Source organism: Balaenoptera musculus, chromosome 2 (genome assembly GCF_009873245.2).
Source record: "Balaenoptera musculus isolate JJ_BM4_2016_0621 chromosome 2, mBalMus1.pri.v3, whole genome shotgun sequence".
NCBI lineage: Eukaryota > Metazoa > Chordata > Mammalia > Artiodactyla > Balaenopteridae > Balaenoptera > Balaenoptera musculus.
Window position 1 is genome coordinate 16,549,749 of NC_045786.1, and position 27,937 is coordinate 16,577,685.

At 36.2% G+C, this 27,937-nt stretch overlaps 1 protein-coding gene across 1 annotated transcript in view; it reads left to right on the plus strand.

The window, feature by feature from the left end:
* CCDC7 (coiled-coil domain containing 7) overlaps nt 1-27,937 on the plus strand; it is a 325,108-nt gene that overhangs the window by 268,324 nt on the left and 28,847 nt on the right. Inside the window, exons 37-40 of the mRNA XM_036844965.1 lie at nt 1,736-1,819; nt 15,499-15,582; nt 19,485-19,568; nt 21,694-21,777. Coding sequence (XP_036700860.1) covers nt 1,736-1,819; nt 15,499-15,582; nt 19,485-19,568; nt 21,694-21,777 — 336 coding nt within the window. The remainder of the gene's footprint in view (nt 1-1,735; nt 1,820-15,498; nt 15,583-19,484; nt 19,569-21,693; nt 21,778-27,937) is intronic.

The following is a 27,937-nucleotide window of genomic DNA, read 5'->3' on the forward strand; positions in this document are numbered from 1 at the left end:
TAGCTGAGTTTTATTATTCACAGATTAGTGCTTTAGTCCTGGAGTAACAGGGTTCGATACATTTCTCTTTGTTGCAAGAAATACTGTCGTTATGAACTTTTTACAGAATTGATGCTGAAAACTAGCATTGGAAAGTAACTGAATCCTCAGATATATAAGCACCAAAATATGTGTTTTCACTGAAATTTAAGGCAAGATTTCTGAAACTTTGCTTTTGAATGCTTTTTTTTATTATATTCTCGCTTTTATTCCTGTAAAAAAGTAGTGTTATAAATGAATCAAATAAATATTACTTGCTCCAACAGCTTTTAACTGGGGAAAAGCTGGTGGTGTAAAAATGAAATTGTTGGAACCAAGCAGTTAAATTTGGTGTATTACGATAAGCCATTTTTCCATGTCTTTAATTTTCAGAGTATTTTTGGTTAGGTTCTTTCAATTAATTTTTGCTTCAATGTTGCTTATTAATAGGAGTCCTTGTCAGTTTTGAATAACAGCCTTAGACACAGCAATAAAGTGCTTTCATTTACATCCGTTCAATTCTGGGACGAAGTGAGAGAGTGGCATGGACTTTTATATACTACCAAATGTAAAATAGATCGCTAGTGGGAAGCAGCCGCATAGCACAGGGAGATCAGCTTGGTGCTTTGTGACCACCTAGAGGGGTAGGATAGGGAGGGTGGGAGGGAGACACAACAGGGAGGAAATATGGGGATATATGTGTATGTATAGCTGATTCACTTTGTTATGAAGCAGAAACTAACACACCATTGTAAAGCAATTATACTCCAATAAAGATGTTTAAAAATAAAATAAAATACAAAAAAAGGTCATGCCTTTTAACAATAAAATTAATTATTTTATATTTATTAATGGTAAATTTATTTATTTTTTTTTTGTTTTTAATTTTTATTTATTATTTATTTATTATGTTTATTTTTGGCTGTGTTGGGTCTTCGTTTCTGTGTGAGGGCTTTCTCCAGTTGCGGCGAGTGGGGGCCACTCTTCATCGCGGTGCGCGGGCCTCTCACTATCGCGGCCTCTCTTGTTGCGGAGCAGAGGCTCCAGACGCTCAGGCTCAGTAGTTGTGGCTCACGGGCCCAGTTGCTCCGCGGCATGTGGGATCTTCCCAGACCAGGGCTCGAACCCGTGTCCCCTGCATTGGCAGGCAGATTCACAACCACTGTGCCACCAGGGAAGCCCTAATGGTAAATTTATAATTAAACACTAAATAAAATTTGAAAGACAGAAACTGCTATGAGGAAAGGAGTTTAAATGAATGTACTGATCAAATACAAAAATGAAAAAGTGTTTTGTCCCACCTCACCAGGTACATCCCTCCCATATGAATGTGTTTTTAATATACACAGGAGAGTTATATTTATTACAAAAAACTCTCTAGGATGACTTAAATTTGCGAAAGACTTTGTATTTTATGGAAAATGTCCTAGTTAAGGAACTATGAGGCCTCAGTTTATGAGTCAGTTTTGTCATTACCTGGATATATGGTCTTGGTAAAATCACTAAGCATTTCTAAGCCTCAATATAATGAGGTTTATACAACTGCTAATGGCTCTTCCAATTCTAAGGTATTATGTCTGCAGTCCAGACATTTCATTATAATGCTTCTTCTATAATAAAAAGATCTAATTAAAGGATACACACATTCTACACACACACAAACATACACGTTAATATTTAGCTTACAAAAGTATTTTGAAACTGTTTATTTCTATAGAGACTGATACAGAACGCTTCCCAAATGTTGTTGGAAGAAGTATTATGAAGGGTGAATTCAAGACACAACCCAAGAGTCGTCTTGGTAAGAACAAGAATATTTCATGTCTATTTCCTGTTTTTTATCTTCTCTGAAGTTTATTTAACTTTGAATCTTTAGTGACTACAGTACCTATATGTTATTATTACAGGATAAAACGTCTTCACAAATTCCCTCCTATAATTACTGGAATTCTAGCAGTTGCTATCCATGGAGAATTAGCTGCATATTTTTAATTTTAGAATTCATTCAATTAAAAAATTGATCCATAAAAATTGAATGATACAGTGAGCTTGGAACATGCTTGATGGAAACATTTCAAGTGCTGTTCTACTCACTTTCTTTTTCAGGCTAGAAGTATAGTTGCTTTGTATTTGCAAATGCAGAAAGGCTATTTTATGAATGGGATTAAAAGAGGGATTTAGCAGATAGTTATTTCATTGGTTACTAATTCCCTCTATATAATTAAAATATCAGACACATTTTCAATATCTCATGTGAAGTAGACACCTTTAGTTCTGTTATATAGTTTATAGTTCACACTATTGCCCCTTGTGTTGGCATAACAATTCTCGATTGGTGTCATACCAAAGGAGGCAGAGAGCTTAACAGAAAAATAAGGGAAAGAGACAGTCAACAGAATCCTGTTTAAAATAACTGTCATTGAAAATGGTACAGTAATAACCCTGAGCTCACCTTAGCTCATGGGCATAGCAAAATTACAACTATTTACAGAACAACCATTGATGTAAAAGACTGGAACCTACCAAGAAAGGTCTTCTAGAACTAAGGATATAAAAAAGGGGCCACAGCAAGGCAGGTAGTAGGGGTAGAGTCACAATATAGTCAGGTCCCTGGCTTGGGCAACTCATGAATGGGAGAATAATTACAGTTGCAGTGATTCTCCCCAATGAGTAAGGGGTCTCAGCCCCACATCAGTCTGCCCAGTCTGGAGGTTCTGCAACAAGAAGATGAGTCCCCAGAACATTTGACTTTGAAGGCCAGTGGGGCTTGCTTTTAGGAGTTCCAGAGGGCTCTGCGAAATAGAGGCTTCACTCTCCAAGGGCACACACAACATCTCACATGCTTCAGGACCCAGCATAGAAGCAGTAATTTAAAGGATTTGGGGTCAAACCTACCTGCTAATCTTGAAGAGTCTCCCTAGGGACATAGACACTGACAGTAGCCATTCTTGAGAGCTCGTTCTACCACTGGTGCTGCAGCACCATTTTGGAATCCACCCTACCAACAACAACCAACCTGTAGGCACCAGTACTGGGAAGCCTCAGGCCAAGCAACTAACTGGGCAGTGACACAGCCCAACCCATCAGAAGAGAGACTGCTTTAAGACTTTCTGAGCCCAAAGCCACCCCTGGACACATACCTGCACACCAGAGGGTCTAGGACCTGGCACCACACACCAATGTGCAGGCAGTAGACCCAGGACCCCCAGGGCCCTGCAGCCAGAGACCCAGGTCCACCCACCAGTGGGCAGGCACCAGCCCCAGAATCACTGACTCCACCCACCAATAAGCTTGCTCTAGCTTCAGGACCAGCCTTTCCAACTAGCGGAGGGACACCAGCCCCAAGGCAATGACATCTCTGCTATAGCTTCACCCACCAGTGGGTGGAAACCAGATGCAGGAAAATGCATCCCTGCAGCCTGCAGACTCAGCCCACCCACCAGAAGGCCAGAACCATCTCTGAGATTGGCTGAGCCATGCCCCACCTGCTGACAAGGCAACACAAGCTTTGGGACCCATGGACCCCACAGTCAACTGTGTAAGGAACCAGACCCACCCACCAGCAGTCCATTGCCATCTCTGGAAGCCCTCAGCCCTGCAGCCAGACCCCAGGACCTGTCACTGCCTGCCTTTGGGCTGGCACTGTCCCTTGGATCTGGCTTCATCCATTGGTGGGCTGGCCCCAGCCTCAGGATCTCCTAGACCTGATTCCATCCACCAGTGATACAGAACTAACCCCGGGGCTCCCCAGGGTTCTACAGCCAGCCACCTTGTGACCCAACCCTGCCAACCAGTGGCCGGCAGCCTCCACACAGGAAGGTCCTGGCAAACAACCAGACTGGGGGCCAACCAAGCCAACCAGGCCACCCATAGCCATCAGCTTGCCACAACAGAAGGACCCGCACAGCACATATAGGGGCACTCCTAGAGGATATAGCTCTGATGACGAGAGAGCAGTGTATTGCTGGGATTCATAGGAAGTCTCTTGCAAAAGGCCTCTTCTCCAAGGTTGGGAAATGTAACCAACCTCCCAGATACATAGAAATATAAACATTAAGTTAGACAAAATGAATCGACAGAGGAAAATGGTCCAAATGAAGGAATAAGATACAACCCCAGAAGAAGAGCTAAGTGAAGTAGAGATAGACAACTACCCAACAACGAATTCAGGGTGATGATCCCAAACAACTTGGGAGAAGAATGGATGGACAGAGTGAGAAATTAGAAGTTTTTAACAAGGAGTTGGAAAATATAAAGAACCACTAAACAGAGATGAAGAATACAATAACTGAAATGAAAAATACACTAGGAGGAATCAGCAGTAGACTAAATGGTACAGAGGAACAGATCAGTGGGCTGGAAGACAGAGTAGTGGAAATCACTGATGCTTAGCAGAAAAAAAGAATGGAAAGAAATGAAGAATGTTAAAGAGACTTCTGGGACAACATCAAGCATATTAACATTCACATTAGAGGGGTCCCAGAAGAAGAAGAGAGAAAAAAGTTGACAGAGAACATATTTAGACATAATAGCTGAAAATGTCCCTAACTAGGGAGATGAAAAAATCCCAGTCCAGAAAGAACAGAGTCCCAATCCAAAGAGGAACACACCAAGACACATTGTAATTTAAAACGCAAAAATTAAAGCTAAAGAGAGAATATTAAAAGCAGCAAGGGAAGAGCAACAAATTACATACAAGGGAACACCCATAAGGCTATCAGCTGACTTTTCAGCAGAAACTTTGCAGGCAGAAGGCAGTGGCAAGATATATTTAAACTGATGAAAAGGAAGAACCTAGAACCAAGAATACTCTTATCCAGCAAAGCTCTCATTCACATTTCATGGAGAGATCAAAAGCTTTACAGGCAAGCAAAAGCTGAAAGAGTTCCACACCACCAAGCCAGGTTTACCAGAAATGTTAAAGGGACATCTCTAAGCAAAAAAGAAAAGGCCACAACTATAAACATGAAAATTATGAAAGGAAAAGCTCATCAGTAAAAGCAAATATATAGTAAAAGTAGAAAATCAACCATATGCAAAGCTCATAGGAAGGATTAAAGACAAAAATGGTAAAGTCATCTATAACCACGATAAGAAGTTAACAGATACACAGAATAATTAGATGTAAATTATGTCAAAAATAGTAATCATGAGGGGAGGAGAGTACAAATGAAGCATAGTTAAAATGTGTTTGAAATTAAGAGATCGAACTTCAGATAGATAGATAGATAGATATCTGTATATAAACCTCATGGTAACCACAACCAAAAATTCTGTAATAGATACACAAAGAAGAGAAAGTAATCCAAACATAACACTAAAGATAGTCATCAAATCACAAAAGAACAAAAGAAGGGAACAAAAAGACCTAGAAAAACAACCCAAAAACTATTAACAAAACTACTATTAACTATTCTTATGGCAATAAGAACACACATATCAATAATTACATTTAAATGAGCTAAATGCTCCAATCAAAAGACATGGAGTTGCTGAATGAATACAAAACCAAGACCTTTATATATGCTACCTAAAAGAGACTCACTTCTGATCTAAAGACACAGACTGAAAGTGAAGAGATTGAAAAAGTCATTCCAGGCAAATGGAAATCAAAAGAAAGCCCAGGTAGCAATAATTATATCAGACAAAATAGACTTTAAGACAAAGGCTGTAATAAGCGACAAAGAAGGATGTTACATATCAAAGGATCAATCCAAGAAAAAGATGTAACAATTGAAAATATATATGCACTCGACATAGGAGCTCCTTAATAAATAAAGCAAATATTAACAGACATAAAGGGAGAAACAGACAGTTACACAATAATAGTAAGGGACTTTAAAAGCCCACTCAAGTCAACAGACAGATCATCCAAAAAGAAAATCCATAAGGAGACACTGGCCTTAAATGACACATTAGACCATATGGACTTAATAGATAGGTATATAACATTCCATCCAACAGCAGCATAACACACATTCAAGTCCACATGGAACATTCTCTAGGAATGTTAGGCCACAAAACAAGCCTTGGTAAATTTAAGAAAACTGAAATCATATCAAGTATCTTTTCCCACCACAACACTATGAGACTAGAAATCAACTAAAAGAAAATACTGCAAAAATCACAAACACACAGAAGCTAAGCAACATGCTACTAAACAACCAATGGATCATGAAGAAATCAAAGAGGAAATCAAAAAATACCTAGAGACAGGTGAACAGAAAATGATCCAAAACTCTATGAGATGCAGCAAAAGCAGTTCTAAAATAAAAAATTATACTGATACAAACAAACCTCAGGAAACATGAAAAATCTCAAATGAACAACTTAATTTACACCTAAAGGAACTAGGAAAAAGATGAACAAACAAAACACAAAGTTAGCAGAAGGAAAGAAATCATAAAGACCAGAGAAGAAATAAATGAAACAGTGACTTAAAAATGGAAAATATCAATGAAACTATAACCTGTTTCTTTGAAAAGATAAACAAAATTGACAGACCTTTAGCCAGATTCATCAAGAGTAAGATGCAGGGCCCAAATCAATAAAATCAGAAATGAAAAAGACGTTACAACCAACACCACAGAAGTGCAACTGATCATGAGACATTACTCGGAAAAACCGTATGACAATAAAACAGACAACCTAAAAGAAATGTACAATCTCCCAAGACTGAACCAGGAATAAAAAGAAAATATGAACAGACCAATTATCAGTAATGAAATTGAACCAGTAATAAAAAAAAATAACCAAAAAACATAAGTCCAAGAACAAGTGGCTTCATAGGGGAATTCTACCAAACATTTAAAGAAGAATTAATACCTATACTTCTCAAAGTATTGCACAAAGTTGCAGAGAAAGGAATGTTTCCAAAGTCATTCTATAAGGCCAGCATCACGTGATACCAAAATGAGACAGCGATATCACAGAACAGAAAATTACATGGGTGAAAGTAGATGCAGAAACCCTTAACAAAATATTAGCAAACTGACTCCAACAATGCATTTAAATGATCATACACCATGATTAAGTGGGATTTATCCCAGGGATACAAGGATGTTTCAGTGTTTGCAAATCAATCAGTGTGATACATCACATTAACAAATTAAAGAATAAAAACTATATGATTATCTCAATAGATACAGAAAAAGATTTTCACAAAATTCAACATCCATTTATGATAAAAACTCTCCAGAAAGTGGGTATACAAGGAACATGCCTCAACATAATAAAAGCCATATATGGTAATCCCATAGCTAACATTATACTCAACAGTGAAAAGATGAAAGCATTTCCTCTAAGATATGAAACAAGGATGCCCACTATTGCCACTTTTATTCAACATATTATTAGAAGTCTTAGCCACCACAGTCAAACAAGGAAAAGGAATAAAAGGAATCCAAATTAAAAAGGGAAAGTAAAATTGTCACTTTGTAGACAACATGATACTAAACAAAGAGAATCCTAAAAACAGCTACCAAAAAAATACTAGAGCTCAAGGATAAATTCAGTAATTTTCAGGTACAAAATTAATATAGAGAAATATGTTGCAATTCTATACACTAACAACAAACTATCAGAAAGAAATTAAGGAAACAATCTCATTTACAGTTGCATCAAAAAGAATAAAATACTTAGGAATAAACTTACGTAAGGAGGTAAAAGACTTGAAATCAGAAAATTATAAGACACTGATGAAAGAAATTGAAGATGACACAAACAGATGGAAAGATATACCATGTTCATGGATTGGAAGAATTAATATTTGTTAAAATGACTGTATTACCCAAGGCAGTCTACAGATTCAGTGCAATCCCTATCAAAGTACCAAAGGCATTCTTAGAATTAGGAGAAATAATTTCAAAATAGTATAGAAACAAAAAAGACCCTGAATAGACAAACAATCTTGAGAAAGAAGAACAGAGATGGTGGTAGCATGCTCCCTAACTTCAGACTATACTACAAGGCTACAATAATCAAAACTGTACGATACTGGTACAAAATCAGACACATAGATCAAAGGAACAGAATAGAGAGCCCAGAAATAACCCCACACACTTATGGCCAATTAATCTATGACAAAGGAGACAAGAATATACAATACAATGGAGAAAAGAGAAGTCTATTCAATAAGTGGTGCTGGGAAAACCAGACAGCTACATGTAAAAGAATGAAATTAGAATATTCTCTAACACCGTGTGCAAAACTAAATGCAAGGTGGATTAAAGATCTAAATGTAAGACTGGAAACCATAAAACTTTGGAAGAAAACTTAGGCAGAACACACTTTGACATAAATGGTGGCAATATTCTTTTGGATATGTCTCTTAAAACAAAGAAAACAAAAGCAAAAATAAATGAGAACTAATTGAACTTAAAAGCTTTTCCACATCAAAGGAAACCAGAGACAAAATGAAAAAACATCTTACTGATGGGAGAAAATATTTGCAAATGATATAACTGTTAAGGGGTTAATATCCGAAATATATATACAGCTCATACAACTCAATATCAAAAACATGAACACCCAATTAAAAAGTGGGCAGAAGACCTGAATAGACATTTTTCCAAAGAAGACATACAGTTGACCAACAGATGTATGAAAAGATGCTCAACATCACTACTTAATATACTGATATGCCAATCAAATCACAATATCACCTCACACCTGTCAGAATTGTTATCATCAAAAAGATCACAAATAACAAATGTTGGCAAGAGTGTGGAGAAAAGGGAACCCTTCTACACTGTTGGTCAGAAAGTAAATTGGTGTGGCCACTGTGGAAAACAGTATGGAGGTTTCTCAAAAAACTAAAAATAGAGCTACCATATGACCCAGCAGTTCCACTTTGGGTTATATGTCCAAAACAAACAAACACAGTAATTCAAAAAGATACATGCACCCGAATGTTCATAGCAGCATTATTTACAATTGCCAACATATAGAAACACCCTAAGCATCCATTAACAGATGAATGGATAAAGAAGATGTACATATGCACACACACAATGGAATACTACGGACCATAAAAAAGAACAAAACTTTGCCTTTTGCAGCAACATAGATAGACTTAGAGGGCATTATGCTAAGTGAAGTAAGTCAGACAAAGACAAATACTGTATGATATCACTTATATATGGAATCTAAAAAATACAACAAACTAGTGAATATAACAAAAAAGCAGATTCACAGATATAGAGAACAAACTAGTGGTTACCAGTGGAGAGAAAATGGTGGAGGAGCAAGATAAGGGTAGGGGATTAAGAAGTACAATCTACTATATTTAAAATAAATAAGCTATAAGGATGTATTGTAGTGCACAGGGAATATAGCCAATATTGTATAATAACTATAAATGGAGTTAACTTTTAAAAAATGTGAGTCACTATGTTGTACACCTGAAACTTGTATAATATTGTAAATCAAATATGCCTCAATAAAAAATTTAAAAAAAACTGTCATCCAAAGGTGATTGCATGCATGCCCAAGGCTGTGCCCACAGAGGAGCAACATTAGAAGCTGCACACTGCAGGGAAGGAGACTTCAGTAGGACAGAAGATAGTGTAGCCCAGTCACTAAATAATTAATCAGGCAAACAACAACAAGCCTTCAAAGGGGATGGGAGCTCAGTATCCAGATTTCCTACAGTATATTAGATACAAATACAGTATATTTGCCCCCCCTCAAAATATGAGACATGCAAAAAAACAGTAAAGTATGAACTAAGGAAAAAAAGCAGACCACAGTGTGGTTCCAGATGTAAGATACTATAAAACAGTTATAAATATTTTTGAAGAATTAAAGAAACCCATGCTTAAAACAGAAAGAAATATTGATGACAATGTCTAATCAAATAGAGAATATTAATAAAGAGATAGAAATTATTTTTGTTAAAAAAACACAGTGATAACTGTGGAGTTGAGAGTACAATAACTATAAGGAAAAATTCACTAGAGGGGTCCAGGAGTAGATTTGATTGTCAAAAGAAAGAATATCAAAAAAAAAAAAAAAAAAAAGAAAGAATCTCCACACTTAATGACTACAGAAGAAGTAGAGCTGAGAGAAAAAGGGGCAGAAAAAATATTTGAAGTAATTATGGCTGACAATTTGGAAGCACATTTGATGATGAATATGAATCTGGATATCCAAGCCAAATGAAGTCTAAGAATAAGCACAAAGAAATCTACAACCAGATACATCAAGTAAAAGTAATGGAAGACAAAGACAGAAACTCTTGAATGTCACAAAGGGAAAGCAACACATCATAAAAAAAGAGAACCCTGGTAAGATTAACAGCTTACTTTGCATCAGAAACTATGAAGCCCAGGGGCTTCCCTGGTGGTTCAGTGGTTAAGACTCTGCACTTCCATGCTTCCACTGCAGGGGGGCACGGGTTCAATCTCTGGTCAGGGAAGTTCTGCATGCTGTGAGGTGTGGCCAAAAAAAGAAAGAAACTATGTAGCCCAGAAGGCAGTGGGATGCCATATTAAAATGCTGAAGGAAGAAATTGTCACCATGAACTTTTTCTTTCAAAAGTGAAGGTGAGATAAACAGATTCCCAAATAAATAAACACTGAGAAACTGTTTGTTAGCAGACCTGCCTTATGAGAAATAATAATGAGAGTTCTTCAGGCTGAAAGCAATGGACCTTAGGCAGTGATTTTAATCCGTTCCAAAAAAGAGCATGCGTTAAAAGAATTCTGTAATTCCAAAATCTGAATATACCAGTCACTAGTACAGAGATTGAAACAGTAATTAAAAACCTCCCAAAAAACAAAAGTCCAGGAACAGACTGCTTCACAAGTGAATTCTACCAAACATTCAAAGATTTAATACCCAATCCTTCTAAAACTGTTTGAAAAAATTGAAGAGGAGGTAACACTTCCAAACTCATTTTATGAGGTCAGCATCACCTTGATACCAAAACCAGAAAAATACAACACACATACACAGACACACACACAAAGAACATTATAGGCCAATATCTCTGATGAAGATGGATGCAAAAATCCTTAACAAAATATTGGCAAGCCAAATTCAACAATACATCAAAGGGTCATACAAGTGTGATTTATTCCAGGGATGCAAGGATGGTTCAACACCCACAAATGAATCAGTGTGATACACCACATTAACAAAATAAAGAATAAAAACCACATGATCATCTCAATAGATGCAGAAAGAACATTTGACAAGATTCAACATCCGTTTATTATAAAACTTCTCAATTAAGTGAGTATAGAATGGCCATACCTCAACATAATATATGATAAACCCACAGCTAATGTCATACTCAGTGGTGAAAAATTGAGAGCTATGCCACTAAGGTCAGGAACAATTCAAAGATGCCCACTCTCACCTCTCTTATTCAACATAGTGTTGGAAGTGCTGGCCAGAGCAGTTAGGCAAGAAAAAGAAATAAAAGTCATCCAGATTAGAAAGGAAGAAGTAGAACTGTCTCTATTTGCAGATGACATGGTTTTTGTATGTACAAAGCCCTAAAGGCTCCACCAAAAAACTATTGGAAATAATAAACAAATACAGTAAAGGATACAAAATCAGTATACAAAAATCTGTTCCATTTCTATATGCTAACAGTGGACTAGCAGAAAGAGATATTAACAAAAACAATCCCATTTACAGTCTCAACAAAAGGCAGAAAAAGCCTAGGAATCAATTTAACCAAGAAAGTGAAAAGACTTATACTGAAAACTATAAGACACTGTTAAAATAAATTGAAGAAGGCACCAACAATGGAAAGATATTCCATCCTCATGAATTAGAAGAATTAACATTGTAAAAACTGTCCATATTACTTAAAGCAATCCACAGATTCAGTGTAATCCCTATCAAAATCCCAAGGACATTTTTCACAGACACAGAGCAAAAAATTCTAAAATTTCTATGGAACTGCAAAAGACTCCTCCAAAATAGCCAAAGCAATCCTGAGAAAAAATAACAAAGCTGGAAGTATCATACTCCCTGGTTTCAAACTATATTAGAAAGCCATAGTAATATAAAACAGCCTGGTGTTGGCAGAAAAATAGATATAAAGATCAGTGAAGCAGAACTGAGAGCCCAGAAATAAACCTATGCATATATAGACAATTAATTTAGGACAAAGGAATAAAGAACATACAATGGAGAAATGATAGTCTCTTCAATAAATGATATTGTGAATACTGGACAGCCACATGGCAAGAAAAGTGAAACTAGACTACTATCTCACACCATACAGAAAAATTAACTCAAGATGAATTAAAGACTTGAATGTAAGACCTGAAACCATAATCTCTAGAAGAAAACATAGGCAGTATGCTGTTTGACATCAGTCTTAGCAATATCAATTTGTGTCTCCTCAAGCAAGGGAAACAAAAGCAAAAATGAAAAAATGAGGTTGCATCAAACTGAAAAGCTTCTGCACAGCAAGGAAACTATCAATAAAATGAAAAGACAACCTAATGGGAGATATATGGGAGATATATTTGCAAATGATATATCTGACAAGGGATAAATATCCAAAATACATAAAGAACTCATACAATTCAAAAACAAAAAAGCTAACAACGCCATTAAAAAAATGAGCTGAACAGAAGGAGCTGAACAGAAATTTTTCCAAGAAGACATGCAGATGGCCAACAGGCACAAGAAAAGATGTTCACTATTACTATCAAGGAAACGCAAATCAAAACTACGAAGAGATGCTACCTAACACTTGTCAGAATAGCCATTATCAAAAAGACAAAAATTGTTGGAGAGGATGTGGAGAAAAGGGAACCTTAATACACTGTTGGTGAGAATGTAAAAAAGATGTGGTATGTGTATATACAATGGAATACTACTCATCCGTAAAAGATGAAATCTTGCATATGCAACAACATGGAGGAACCCATAATACCCTTGATGGTGTTATGCTAAGTGAAATAAGTCAGACAGAGAAAGACAAATACGTACCACATTATTTCACTCATATGTGGAATTTTAAAAGTTAACCATGTATTACTTTAATAATCATAAGAAACAATAAGGTGTTTCACTTGGGAAACAGAAAACAAACCTGAAACAAAAATAGTGCTCTGAAGTTCTAGACCTGCAAGTAATTAGAGCAGCCCTGATGGCCAAGGTATAAACTGTTTTTACACAGTAACCTAAACTATAGTCTGAAGAGCAAGTCTTGGGTTGTATTCTCTTTTGTTCCGTCCTGCTTTCTCCTTCCCTTTTGCAGCTTTCCATAAGCAACCATATTTTTTCAGTTTTTTCTCCTTCTTTGTGAAACAAAATGTATGTTCCCAATGTACTTTATGGCTACTGCATGAACAAGTTCATGTAAAAAATAGAACTAAATGGATTAAAGTTTAAAAAAGGAATTCTGTACTTCAAAAGACAAGATGAATGCATATTTTGTGTCCTTTCTTCTCTTAATTGATTTTAAAGGCAATTGTATAGAACAATATGTATATCATTGTATTGTCGGGCCTATAAAAATATGGAAAAGTGATATATTCTGTAGTAGCTGTGCAAAGGAGATGTATGAGGATGGTGATGTATTTGAGTAAAAAATGATAGCAGATGTTAACTCAAATCTGCAAGAACAAATGAAGAGAACCAGAAATTGTAAACAAGAAGGTTAATATAACAAACACTGTAAATATATACTTGCTCTTCTTTCTTCTGTCAGCTTCTTTCAAGGGCATAGAGTTATATAAAGAAATAATTATTACAAACGGTTTTATATTTAAAGGTATAATATGTATAACAATAGCACAAAAATGGGGAAGAGATAACAGAGCTATATAGGAGTAATATTTCTATATGTAATTGGAATTTAATAATATAAATCTTAAGTAGACTCAAATTGACTGTGGTTATGGTTACACAACTCTGAATATAATTTTTAATGAAACCATTGATTTGGACACACTTTAAGTGGACAAATATTATGGTATGTTGTATATTTTAAAAATAGCTTAGTGAACTACAAAAATTAAGAGATTTTTAAAAGATTTAAAGCAATGGGAGGATACCGTGAAGGAGAGAAATTGTGACTCTTACTCGATTAAAGATTTCTCTAGTGCATACCTTTAATTCCTAGTGCTTAACCCAATCTTCCCTCAAATGCTGTTCTGATTGTCTCCCTGCTTATCTGAGGATCCTCTGCTTTCTTGATTCAAATGACTCCATTCACCTTAGTTATATCTGTTGAAGAAAGACCAGAGTGGCTAAAATATATGTGCTAATAGTCCCTAATTTTGTGTGGCTATAGATTTTATTACTTTCACAAAATGTTGTTATTTATTGAAAACTTGCCTGCCTAATCTGATGAATCTTTGTTTATTTTGTTAATGATGCCCCAGGTGGTATCCTCTCTGTGAAGAATGCAATATGGTACATTTGGGCTGCCAAAATCATAGTGTGACCTTTTACATTTATTCATGGGCTCAGACCTTTTTTCAAAGCAGTCTTCTACTAGACAATGTCAGGATCATGACAGGTTTCCAACTCCATTTACATGCTCTACTAGAACCAACTTCATGCACTAAACTTTTAACCCAGGGAAACAGGCATTCAAACAGAGCCCTGTTAAAACCACTAACATCAAAAGGCAACTGTGTGCATGCCCAAGGATGTACCCTTTAGGTCCCCAGTCCTAGTTATCCCTTTCTCAGTGTAAATACCTTTATAATAACTTTCATGTATTTTCTGTGTCATCGAACATAGTTAATCATTGTTAATTATAGCAAAAATTTAGATCACATAAAAGCTCAAATGGAAATGGATCCCATCAGAGTCCTGGTTGTGGTACAAATTTCACCATTTCCTCCTTGCAAGACATAAAGTGTACATGCTCAAGGAATCTCAGAGACACTTTTTCTCAATTCAGTGAATATCACGTTACTCTTTAAATCAGTGATACATACATGATTTACAGTTACGTAGCCTAAAAGGGAACTAAAATTTTCCTGGGTAAGTCAGAGAATTTCTGGCTCATGGTAAGTTACTGTGACCAAGAAGACTATGGTTTACATCTTGTCTTGTCAGGAAAAAAAAATGTTAGTTCTGCCTCATCAGGCACATCCTTGCAGAATAAGTGTTCTTTTAATATAAATCTGGAAATTATATTGCCATCATAAATTCTCTGGGATGATTTCCACTTATGTAAGAGATAGCATTATATTGAAAAGCACTGGTTAAGGAATTAAGCACTGGTTAAGGAAAAAGTACTGGTTAAGGAATTATAGAAAAGTACTGGTTAAGGAACCTCTAAACTTCAATATAATGTGACTTATATAATTGCTTTATCTGTTCTAATTTAAGGCTTTGTGATTCTCCAAACCAGACATTTCAATAAAACTCATCTTCCGTAATAACAAATGCTAATTAAGTTAGTGCTCACACACACACACACACGTGCAAACACACACGTTTGTATGTAAATGGTTACCATGCAAAGTGTTTTGAAATTTGTTCTTTCTACAGGGACTAATGTAGAAGGCTTGACAGATAAAACTAGAAGAGGTGTAATAAAGGGACAATTCAAGATACAATCAATGAATCTCCCTGGTAAGGACAAGAATTTTACAAATCTAAGATTTCAGGTTTCCTTATCTTCTCTGGAGTTTAATTAATTAAGAATCATGAATAACATCAGTATCTATGGTTTATTATTACACGGGCAAAAGTTTTCAAGAACTCCTTCCTTTAATTAGTTGAATTTTTGTATTGAATATCAATGTAAAACTAGCTACATAGTGTTAGTTTTAGAGCTCATTTGTTTAGGAGCTAATCCATAAAAACCAGTCCTTTAATAAACTTAGAATATGCTTGGTACAAATAAATATGCCCAATTACATTCTATTCACTTTCTATTTTCAGCTTAGACAGTTCTCCTGAATTTGCAAATGTAGAAAGGTTAGCTAAGGAATGTGATAAGACGAATATAACAGATGGTTATCAATTCCCTCTTTATTAGACCTGAAGTAACAGTGTTAGACACATTTCTCTATGGTGTTTTCTGTGATGTTGAAAGAAGACACCTAAATAGAGAAAAAAGGGAAATAGACATTCAAACAGAGCCCTGTTAAAACCACAAACATCAAGAGGCAGCTGTGTGCATGCCCAAGGATGTGCCCTCTGGGAGCAATGTGCAAGACTTCACACCTCAGGGGAAAGATATGTTAGTAAGATACCTCTGAGAAATCACTGTACACAAACAAGCAAGCAAGCACACTAAACAACAAGCCTCAGAAAGGGAAACAGAAATCGGAGTCCAAAGATGCTATGATATATTATCTTAAATGTCCAGTTATTAGTAAAAAAAAAAATTAAGACATGTAAGGAAATAGTAAATTGTGACCCAAGCGCAGGAAAAAGCAGGAAACAAAATATGCTTGCGAGAATCCTAGATGTTGGACTTAGCAGACAATGACTACCTAGTAGTTATTATAAATGTGCTCAAAGAATTAAAGGAAACCTTGCTTTAAGAAGAAAACAAAGATACAATGAGGGTCTTCACTGGTGGTCCAGTGGTTAAGACTTCGCCTTCCAGTGCTGGGGGTGCGGGTTCGATCCCTGGTCGGGGAGCTAAGATCCCACGTGCCTTGCAGCCAAAAAACCAAAACATAAAACAGAAGCAATATTGTAACAAATTCAGTAAAGACTTTAAAAATGGTCCACATCAAAAAAAAAAAAACTTTTAAAAAAAGAAGATACCATGAAAATATTTTGTCAAATAGACATTATCAACTAAAAATAAAAATTAATGTAAAAGAACCCAAAGCAAATTCTGCGGTTGAAATGTACAGTAATGAAATGAAAATATTGCCTAAGGGGTTCAAGAGATTGGATTAGTCTGAAGAAAGAAACAGCAAACTAAAGGTATGAGAATACTAGGAGAACAGAGAGAGAAAGGAGCAGTAAAAATATTTGAAAAGCTGGCTGAAAATTGTGAAAACTATTCAATGAAAATTATGAATCTACACATTCAACCTCAGTGAAATTTAAATAGAATAAGCACAAAAGAATCTACAACCAGACCCGTCATAGTAAAAATGTTGAGAGACAAGGACAAAGATAAAATCTTGAAAGCAACAAGAGAAAACCAACTGATAGTGTAAAACAGAATCCCAGTAACCTTCATTTAGCAACAGAAGCTATGGAGGCCAGAGGCAGTGGAATGGAATATTGAAATGATGAAAGAAGAATCTGTCAACCAAGAAACTTATATCAGGCAAACTATCTTTCAAAAATGGTGAAATTTCCAAGTAAAAAATTCCAGAGAATCTATTGCTAGCAGACCCACTTTACAAGAAATGCTAAAGGAAGTTTTTCCCACTGAAAGTGAATGATCTCACACAGTAATTTGAATACACAAGAAAGAAATAAAAAATAAACAAAACAAACAAAAAAACATGGCTTAGAATAATTCTAGTATTGCAAAAGACCATATAAATGCATATTTGTCTCTTAACTGATTTAAAAGGCAATTGTATAACACAATAGGTATAAAATGTATTGTTGGGCCTCTAACATATAGACATATAATATATTTCACAAGAGCTGTGCAAAGAAGATGGTGTGAACAAGGATGAATTTAAGTAAGAAAATTACACTAGATGGTAACTTGAGTCCATAGGAACCAATGAAAAGAACCAAAGATTGTAAATAAGAATGCTAATATAACAAACAGTGTAAATATATACCAAACTTGCTCTAATTTTTTGTCTCTCATCTTCTTTAAAAGTTATAAAGGTTCATAAAGAAATAATTATAAGAACAATTTTAACAATGTCTTTAATTTTATACGTGTAACATGTAATTCAGTAGCACAAAAATGGAGATAAGAGAAACTACGTGTCAGTCATGTTTCTACATTTACCTGGAATTTAATTAGTATGAATCTGAAGTTGATTCTAAAATTGACTATGGTGATTGTTACACATTCTATGAATATATTAATAACCATTGATTACACATTTTAAATGGGCATATTGTATAGTATGTTAAATGTTTTTTTAAAAAATAGTTTAGTGAACTCCAAGCAGGATAGGATTTTTTTTTTAATACTTAAAAGCAGTGGGAGGATGTTGTGAAGGAGCAAAATTGTGGCTCTTAATAGATTAGGTTTCTCCACCCCGTATCATTTATTATGCTCCCAGTTTTTAATTCAGTCTGCCCTCAAAGGCTGTTCTCACTTCCTCCCTGCTCACCTAAGGATCCTTTGCTTTCTCAGATCAAATGAATCAGTTCTTCTAATTATATCTGTTGGAGAAAGACCAGAGGGCTAAAGTTTGTCTGCTGATGTTCTCCAGTTATGTGTTGCTATAGCAGACATTACTTTCACAAATGCTGTAACTTAATTACTAAAAACTTGTTCTGCCCAATCCAACGTGTCTTTGATTTTAGTAGTGATGCCCCATGTGGTCTTCACCTTTGTTTAGATTGCAGTGGTGATAAATTTGTGCTGCCTCAGTAATAGAGAGTATTTGAAATATTCATGGGCTCAACGATTTCTCCGAAGCAAGACTTCCAGTCTATAAATTCTGGATATGACAGGTTCCAACTTCACTTACATGCTGTGTTAGAACCAATTTTTGCCCACACAAAACTTTACCCAACAGGTGACCCAGAGTCACCAATTCTAATTCTTCCTTTTGCAAATAAAATCTTTTAAATAAATTTCAATTTTTTTCTGTCATTGGACCTATATCATCATTTCTGAATCCAGCAAAAAAGTGAAAATCATATAAAGACTCAAATGGAAGGCATGCAATACCAATGCTCACATTCCTGCAAATTACCCATTTCTTCCTCCCCACGTAGAAGGTCTACAGGCTAAGAGAACCTGAGAGGGTACTTTATCCCAGTCTACAAATTACCTGTTGTTTTTCTCCATCACTGATGTCTACTGACATATAGTTACATGGCCTTTAAAAAAGGAATTAAAATATTCCTGGACAAGTCAAAGAATTTCTGCCTCACAGTAACATTCTGTGACTATGATGCCCATTGTTTGCAGTTTGGTCTGGGAAAAAAAATGTCATGTCCGGCCTCACCAGATACATCCTTAAGATATGAATGTGCTTTTAATGTACACAAGACAGTTATATTTATTAAAATAAACTCTATAGGATGACTTAATTTGCAAGAGACTTTGTATTTTATGGAAAAAGCTCTAGTTAAGGAATTAATGAGGCATCAGTTTATGGATCAGTTTTATTGCTGCCTGACTATGTGGTCTTGGTCAAATCACTAACCATTTCTAAGCTACAATATAATGAGGCTTACATGGTTGCCAATGGCTCTTCCAATTCTAACGTGTACTGATTCTGAAAGTAAGACATTTCATTATAATTCTTCCTCTGTAATAAAATAATGCTAATTAAAGGAGTATTACAAACAAACTAACACAACCACATGTTAATATTTACCTTACAAAAGTGTTTTGAAACTGTTTATTTCTATAGACACTGATACAGAGCGCTTCCCAGATGCTGCTGGAAAAGGTATAATAAAAGGTGAAATCAAGACACAATCCAAGAGTTATCCTGGTAAGAACAATATTGCAAGTCTGTTCTGGCTTATTTATCTTATCTAGAGTTTATTTAAGTTTATTTAAGTTTGAATCTGATTACAGTACCTATAAGCTGTTATTACATGATGCAATGTCTTCATAAATTCCCTCCTATAATTACTGGAACTCCAACAGTTATTATCAATGGATTTACATATTGTGAATTTTAGAACTCATTCATTTAAAAAGTGATCCTCAAAATTTCAGGGGTATAGTGAGCTTGGAATATGCTTGATGGAAGCATTTTAAGTGCTACTCACTTTCTTTTTCAGGCTAGTTGCAAAAGCAGAAAGTCTAGCTTATGAATGGGATTAAAAGAGAGATTTCATTGCTTACTAATTCCCTCTATATAATTAAAATACCCGGCACATTTTCAGTATCTCAGGTGAAGTAGAGGTGTTTAGTTTTGTTATATAGTCCGTAGTTTACACTACTGCCCCTTGTCTTGGTGTTACAGTGTTTGACACACTGCTTCTTGATCTTTGGGGTGATATTAAAGGAGGCAGAGGGCTTAACAGAAAAGGGAAAGGGACAGTCAACAGGAAAAACAAGTGTCATCCAAAGGTGACTGTTTGCATGCCCAAGTCTGAGCCCCCAGAGGAGCAACATTAGAAGATTCACACTGCAGAGAAGGAGACTTCTCTACAGTAGAATATATTCCAGCCAAGTCACTAAATAAATAATCAGGCAAACAGCAACAGCAAGCCTCCAAACGGGAGGGGAACTCAGTATCCAGATTTCCTACAAGATATTGTCTAGAATGCCCAGTATAGACCCCCCAAAAATATGACACATGCAAAGAAACAGTAAAGTGTGAATCATATACTAGGAACTTCAGGAAGGGTAGGCCTAAAAAATAATTTAAGCAGTGGGAGGGTATTGTGAGGAGGGAAATTGTGATTCTTACTAGATTGCAGATTTCTCTAGCACATACTCCCTTTTCCCTCATCCTTAATTCTATCTGCTATCAAATGCTCTTCTTAATGCTTCCTTGCTTATATAAGCATCTTTACATGCTTCTTTCAACTGGGCCTGTCATTCTTAACCTATACCCGTTGGAGAAAAACCAGAGAGCCTCAATTATGTCGACTTAGTTGGATCTTTAACACTTACTTCTGGTCTCAGCCATTACAACAAAGTAAGATCCACCTTATGGTGTCAGGTTCAGGATAGGTTTCCAACCTCTGGTACATGCTCTTCTGTAACAAGCTTTCATTCACAAAACACTGGGCACATAATTTGACCCAAGTCAGCAATCCTCCTTAACCCCTTTTTCAATATGAATTTTTCTTTAATAACTTTCATGTATTAAAACAAAATAGATGAATGTTATTCCTCTCCTTTGACCTAGTTAGTACTTTCTAAATCCCGCCAAGTGTCCAAATCACATAAAAACTCAAATGGAATGGGATGCAGTCCCAGTGCTGGTACTGCTGCAGATTTACCCATTTCCCCCTCCCCAGCTACAAGGTGTACATAGTAAGAGGACCTGATAGGCAGTTTTTCTTAGACCACAGAATATCTTGTTACTCTTCTACATCTTTGATGTCTACTTGATTTACATAGCCTTAAAAATGGCATTAAACATTCTTGAGAGAGTCAAAGAATTTCTGCCTTGTAGTAACTTTCCGTGATGCGGGACCATGGTTTGTCTCTTGACCAGTGGGGAAAAAATGCCACGTTCCACTCATAGGTATATCCTTACAGTATGAGTGTCCTCTTAGTGTAATCTTGGCAGTTATATCATTTACTTGAACTCCCCAAGATGATTAAAGTTTGTATGGGACAGTGCATTGTGTATGAAAAGCACTGGTTAAGGAATTATGGGGCATCAGCTTGTACTCAGTTTTGCATTATCTTGGTGTGTGTTCTCAATCAAATCACAAAACATCTCTAAGCTTCAATATCATGAGGCTTATATGATTGCTAAGAGCCCTTCAAATTTTAATGTTTTATGATTGTGCAATGCAGACATTATATTATTTCTCTTCGGTAATACAAGTACTAATTAAGTTAGTACTACACACAGACACAAAGACACACATACATGTATGTTAATGGTTACCTTAGAATGTGCTTTGAAATTTGTTTTATATCCATAGAGACTGATACAGAACGCATGACAGATACTGTTGGAAGAGAAAAAGCAGTTGGTGAAATCAAGACACATCATCAGAGTCACCCTGGTAAGAACAAGAATTTTCCAAGTCTAATATTTATGGTTTATGTCTTCTCTGGGATTTAATTAACTATGAATCATTAATGATAACAGTAACTGTATGTTAGTATTAATGGGCAGTAATCTTCATGAATTTCCTCTTATAATTAGTTAAACTCTAGTATTTACTATCAATGGAAATTTAGCTGGATATTTTTTAGTTGTAATCTCATCCATTTGGAAAGTAATCCATATAATCCACTGCTCTAATGACCTTAGAATATGCTTGGCTTAAGTATTTATAGCTGCGATTCTACTCACTTTCTTGCTGGCTTAGAAAGGAATATTGCTTTGATATTGAAAAAGCAAAAAAGCTAGTTGATGAGTGGTATAAGAAGAGGAATATAACAGTTATTTCATTGATTACCAATTTTCTCTACATAATTAAGTTGGCGTGTAAATTTATATCTCTACTAGAGTGGAGTTCTCTAGCTGAGTTTTATTATTCACAGATTACTGCTTTAGTCCTGGAGTAATAGGGTTTGATACATTTCTCTTTGTTGCAAGAAATACTGTCATTATGAACTTTTTACAGAATTGATGCTGAAAGCTAGCATTGGAAAGTAACTGAATCCTCAGATATAAGCACCAAAATATGTGTTTTCACTGAAATTTAAGGCAAGATTTCTGAAACTTTGCTTTTGAATGCTTTTTTTAATTATATTCTCGCTTTTATTCCTGTAAAAAAGTAGTGTTATAAATGAATCAAATAAATATTACTTGCTCCAACAGCTTTTAACTGGGGAAAAGTTGGTGGTGTAAAAATGAAATTGTTGGAACCAAGCAGTTAAATTTGGTGTATTACGATAAGCCATTTTTCCATGTCTTTAATTTTCAGAGTATTTTTGGTTAGGTTCTTTCAATTAATTTTTGCTTCAATGTTGCTTATTAATAGGAGTCCTTGTCAGTTTTGAATAACAGCCTTAGACACAGCAATAAAGTGCTTTCATTTACATCCATTCAATTTAAAATGTCATGCCTTTTATCAACAAAATTAAGTTAATTATTTTATACTTACACAGAACAAAATTAAGTTAATTAAATTAATTATTTATACTTGTTAATGGTGAGTTTATAATTAAATGCTCTAAAGAAAATTTTATATTAGCAATATAAATTGCTAAGAGAAAAGGTATTGAAAGGAGAGTACAGATCAAATATAGAAATAAATATACTTGTTTAAGATAAAATGTGGTTAGATTAAAGGTCAAAACTAAGTAAGATGCTACCTAAGAACACAGAACAAAGAAAAGGAAGAGAAAATGAAGAATTAGTTTATAGAAATTGGAGTGATAGAAAAGTAAACACTCAAATGTGGGAAGAAAAACTGCAGAAACAAAGATTAATACATGGAGTTTGGGAAGTAGTGTGCAAATAGTAATGGTGTCTATGTGAATTTTTTTTTTTTAATTTTACTTTAGGTGAGAATTTATTTAAAAGCAAAGATATGTCCACACAACATCAAACAGAGTTTTTTACCGGCACATTGCACCAAGTAAATTCTCAACAAACGTGATCAATTTTTCACCCTTTGACAATCAAAATAAGAGATATAACAATATAAAATAAATATCTAACTACTTAGAATACTTTTTGTAGTATGCTTTTAAAATTTTACTCTTTATGAAATATTTTAAACACCCAGAAAATATGTAACACTAACATAAAATACACAACATTCTAATGGTTCCCTATCTATGATGTTACAATCCCAATCCCTCCCTTCTCAGCTTTTATCATATGCAGTCATAAAGAATATATAATGATGCTCTATACAAATATATTCCAAAATATTTTATTGTGCCCTCTTTATTTTTTATTATTCTTCATTATGGAATTTCCCACCCTGTCTTCCTCCCCACTACCCACATTACTGCAGGTCAGTCAAGTTTATAAAAAATGTGTGTGCACACACACACACATACATACACACTCCTTTTTAGTAGAAATTCGGAAGTTAACTGCTTTTACTTCCTTTTTGGTCTCTAGAGTATATTTTTATGCCATCTCAGCAATACTTTTTAAAGTACATTTTTTAATCTAGCATTTTAGTTCTTGGAATTAGAGAGGTCATTTGGGATAGCTAGTCTCCTATACTACTGCATTCAAAATTACATTTAAATTGGAATACCAAGCTGTACCAAAATATTTTCATACAAACAGTCTAGGCTTGATGCTTTCATGAAAATAAAATCAAGAATAAACATAAACATGACAGTATGGCCCCATTACCCTAACATGCCTTAAGGCTTTTGTTTTTAGTAATTTGAATATCCTTCCCAGAGTCTACTCTTATTTGACAAATATGAATGGCTAGCTTAGAGTCATGGCTTCTGGAGTAAATTGTGTCAACAATATTTTATTTTCTCTTCAGTGGCCTCTCAGGCTGTGGCTTCTGTTTAATCTCTAGCCACTGATAAAATAAGATGAGGTTTATAATCTTTGTTTAAATGGGAGTGTTCTACAATAGCACATATTACTTTTATAATAAGTAGGATATATGAAAAATAAATCTTATGAACCTTGATTGAATGGGGTGAGGGGAAGCCAGTGTTTCATGCATAGAGCTCTGATCTCCAAAACTATTCTTATAAATGCATCCTTCTAAATATAGTGTACAGATCAAATAAAGAAGTGAATATTCTGCTTCAAAGTAAAACAGGGTTGGGATACAGGTCAAAATTAAGGAAGATGCTAAGAATGGAAACTGTCCATCAGAGAAAAGCCATGTGTGCCGCCCTCCATATCCGTTTAAAAAAAAAAAAAGAAAGTGAGGGCTTTGCTGCTAATTAATTTACCCACGAAGAGTAGGAAGAGCTCTTGTACATGTGCGTTTGCAAATACTAAAAATGTTACTCCATCAAAATGCTATAAAAGAAGAACCTTTCTTTACAAAAGAATCTTCTCAACCAGAAGGAAAAAAGCTTTCTAAATGACTTTGAAAGAATTGGACAAATAGGGAACTAAGACAGTGAGTGAAATTCCCTCTAGAATATTTGGCAAGAGAGAAGGAATTTTACAGTGGTGACATCAACAAGGTAGAACAGGAGTTTTCTACCATCTTCCACCCAAAGAAAACCAACTTGACAATCCCCCACAGACAAGAGAGCCTTTGTGGAAGTCCAGGAGTTAAAGCAGAAAAGTTTCAGCACACTATTGGAATGAAAAAAAATCCAAGATTGGAGACATTGAAGAGGGTAAGAAGAACAGTTTACCTGCATCACTCCTCCCCCAGGACAGCAAACCTCGGTCCCAAAAGAGCCCTCTCCTCCAGTGATTTCTCCCATGGGGAAAGTGAGAACATGAGTGACTGCTCAGCTTCTCTAGCTGTACAGGACACTGTCAAGAGACCCATTTCTCTCTTGTCCCATCCAGAGAACTGTGTCATGAGCTGCATGACTAGGAGTGGTGAGTGGCTGAGAGAGCAGCAGCCAGGGCTCACAATAGAATATATGAAAGGGATGTGGATACTGCTAACCATGTCAAGGACTCCACTGGGAGTCCCACACATCAGCCGCTGAGAACACCTCACCTATGAACCCCCTAAAACCGGCCCATACACATTTCCAACACTCCATGCACCTCACCCACAAACCCTCACCCTGTGATTGGCTCCCTGTGTGTGTTCCGATGGCAGCAAAAATGAGCTTTTACAGACAGCTAGTGAGCACCCACAGAAAGCAGGCCCAAATCTGAAGGCCTTGGAGAAACCACAAAATGGAACATACAGCACTGCCAGAGGGAAGGCAAAATGGAAGCTGGCAGCAACCAGTCTGGCATTACAGGATAGGAAGAAGGCATACAAGCTTACGAATTCTGCCACAAAAGATAGCAAGAAGTGTAGAGTAGATGTACTCATAGGAAAGGTCTAAGAAAGCCTCAGAATCCTCAGCAGGGCTGATAGAAAGGATTTATTTCTGAAAAGCCATCAGTAAAGCAAGGAGGAGGTGACTGCTTCTTCAAATGCAACGACAGCAGTACAAACATCAAGGAACATGAAAAATCAAGGAAACATGATGATACCATGAACGAGATACAATAATTTTCCAATAACCCCAAAGAAAAGGAGGTTTGCAATTTAACTGGTAAAGAATTCAAAATAGCTGTTTTAAGGAAGCTTAGCGAGCTACAGGAAAACACAGAAAGAGAGGTCAACAAAAGCAGGAAAACAATGCACAAATAAAATGAGAAGTTTAGCAGAGAGTAGAAATCATTAAAATCGAATCAAATTCTGGGGCTGAAGAATACAGTGAATGAAATGAAAATGCAGTAGAGAATATTAACATCATAATGGATCAAGCGGAAGAGAGAATGTGTGAAGCAGAAGGCAGTACCTTTGGAATTACACAAAGAAGAGTAAAGAAAAAAATTTTTTAAAGAATGAAGTAAAACTGTGAACTATAGGACAATAAGCTAAATAATATACAAATGACTGGAGTCCCAGAAGGAGAAGATAAGGAGAAGGCGGCAGAACACTTATCTAAAGAAGTAATGGTTGAGAACTTCCCAAATCTAGGGAGATATTTGAATGTCCAAGGTCATGAAGCTAATAAATCACCCCCAAATTTCAATTCACAACAATATCTGCCATGAAATATTATAATAAAACTGTCTAAAATCAAAAACAAAGATAGAATTTTAAAAGTAGCAAGAGGAAAATATTTCTCTCATACAAGTGAATCCTTATCAAGCTATTAGAAGCTTTTTCTGCAAAAACATTGCAGGCCAGGAGAGAGTAGGATGATATATTCAAAGTGTTGAAAGAAGAAAAAAAACTGCCTAAAAAGAATACTTTACCAGACAAAGCTGTCCTCTAGAAATGAAGGTGAGATAAGACTCACAAACAAAGGAAAGCTGGGTGAATTCATCACCAGTAGAACTGCTTTATAAGAAATATTGAAAGGAGTTTTTCACGCTGAGATGAAAGCACACTAATTAGTGATATGAAAATACGTAACACCCTAGTAAAGGTAAGTATATAGTCAAATTTCAAATACTCTGATGCTGTAATATGGTGGCGTGTTAAATCTATCATAAAGGTTAAAGGACAAAAATATTAAAAGTAACTACAACTACGGTAATGGATACACAATATAAACAAAAGGTAAATTATGATCAGAAACATAAAAGGTGAGGAGTGATGTCACCAAGATGTAACATAGGTTATTCCTGATGTCACTCCTCCTCGCAAGAAGAATGACTAAAAACTATTCATGGACCAGACACCACTGAGAAAATCCTAGAACATGGGAGTGAGGCTGTAGCGCACCCCCTGCACAACAGAGACCAAGACACACCACATTAGATGGATAAGAGGAGCGGCTACACACTGACCATATTGCCCTTCCCCCAGGCTGGTGCAGCACCACACCAAGAAGTCTCCCCTCAGCCCTCAATTCCTCCAGTTTGAAACAAGAGCCCAGCGTGGATTTCCAGCTCTACCAGCATTGTGGGTCACTTCTTGAGAGCCCTCACTTCTTACCACAGGGATTTTGGGGTAATCTGCTGGGCTTGACTACTGGGAATCTGATCGTGACAGAGAAGGGGGAGGGGCTTGCAATAACCAGCACTGGGATCTTGGCAGACCAAGTTCCTACCCGCAGTACCCAAGCAGTAGTCCTGACCAGCAGCTTTGCTCATCTGGAGAAACAAGAGGGTGGCACAGTCTCACCAGGTGACACCCTGCGATGCAGGTCTGTATGGTTTGGTTCCTCACATGAAGAGCCTTGACAGCTCTGGAGCCCTGTCTGCCCCCTCCAAGCAGGGGAGCTGAGTCCTAGCTTTATATACTGCTGAGTAGCTCCTTGCCCCACCTTACCAGGCAGATGAGTCAGAACACCTGGAAACTATGAAGCACTTCTTGAGTGAAGAGTATGGCAGGCAAAGCTGATTGTCCATAGAACAAGTCCAGTGGCACCATTTAACCAGGGAACTTGGGGAGCAGGTCAGCTTGAGTCAAGGCTTCAAAGAGCCTTGGAGGGATTGGAGTCAGTTTCCCTGCTTGGCCCAGGCAGGGAGCTAATTAATAGCCCCCACCAACTGTTGGACAAAGCTCCTGGCCCCTCTTGACCAGAAAGCCTGATCAGGAAGACCAGGGGGCCTGCTTGCAGGTGGCCCTCCCATTCTGC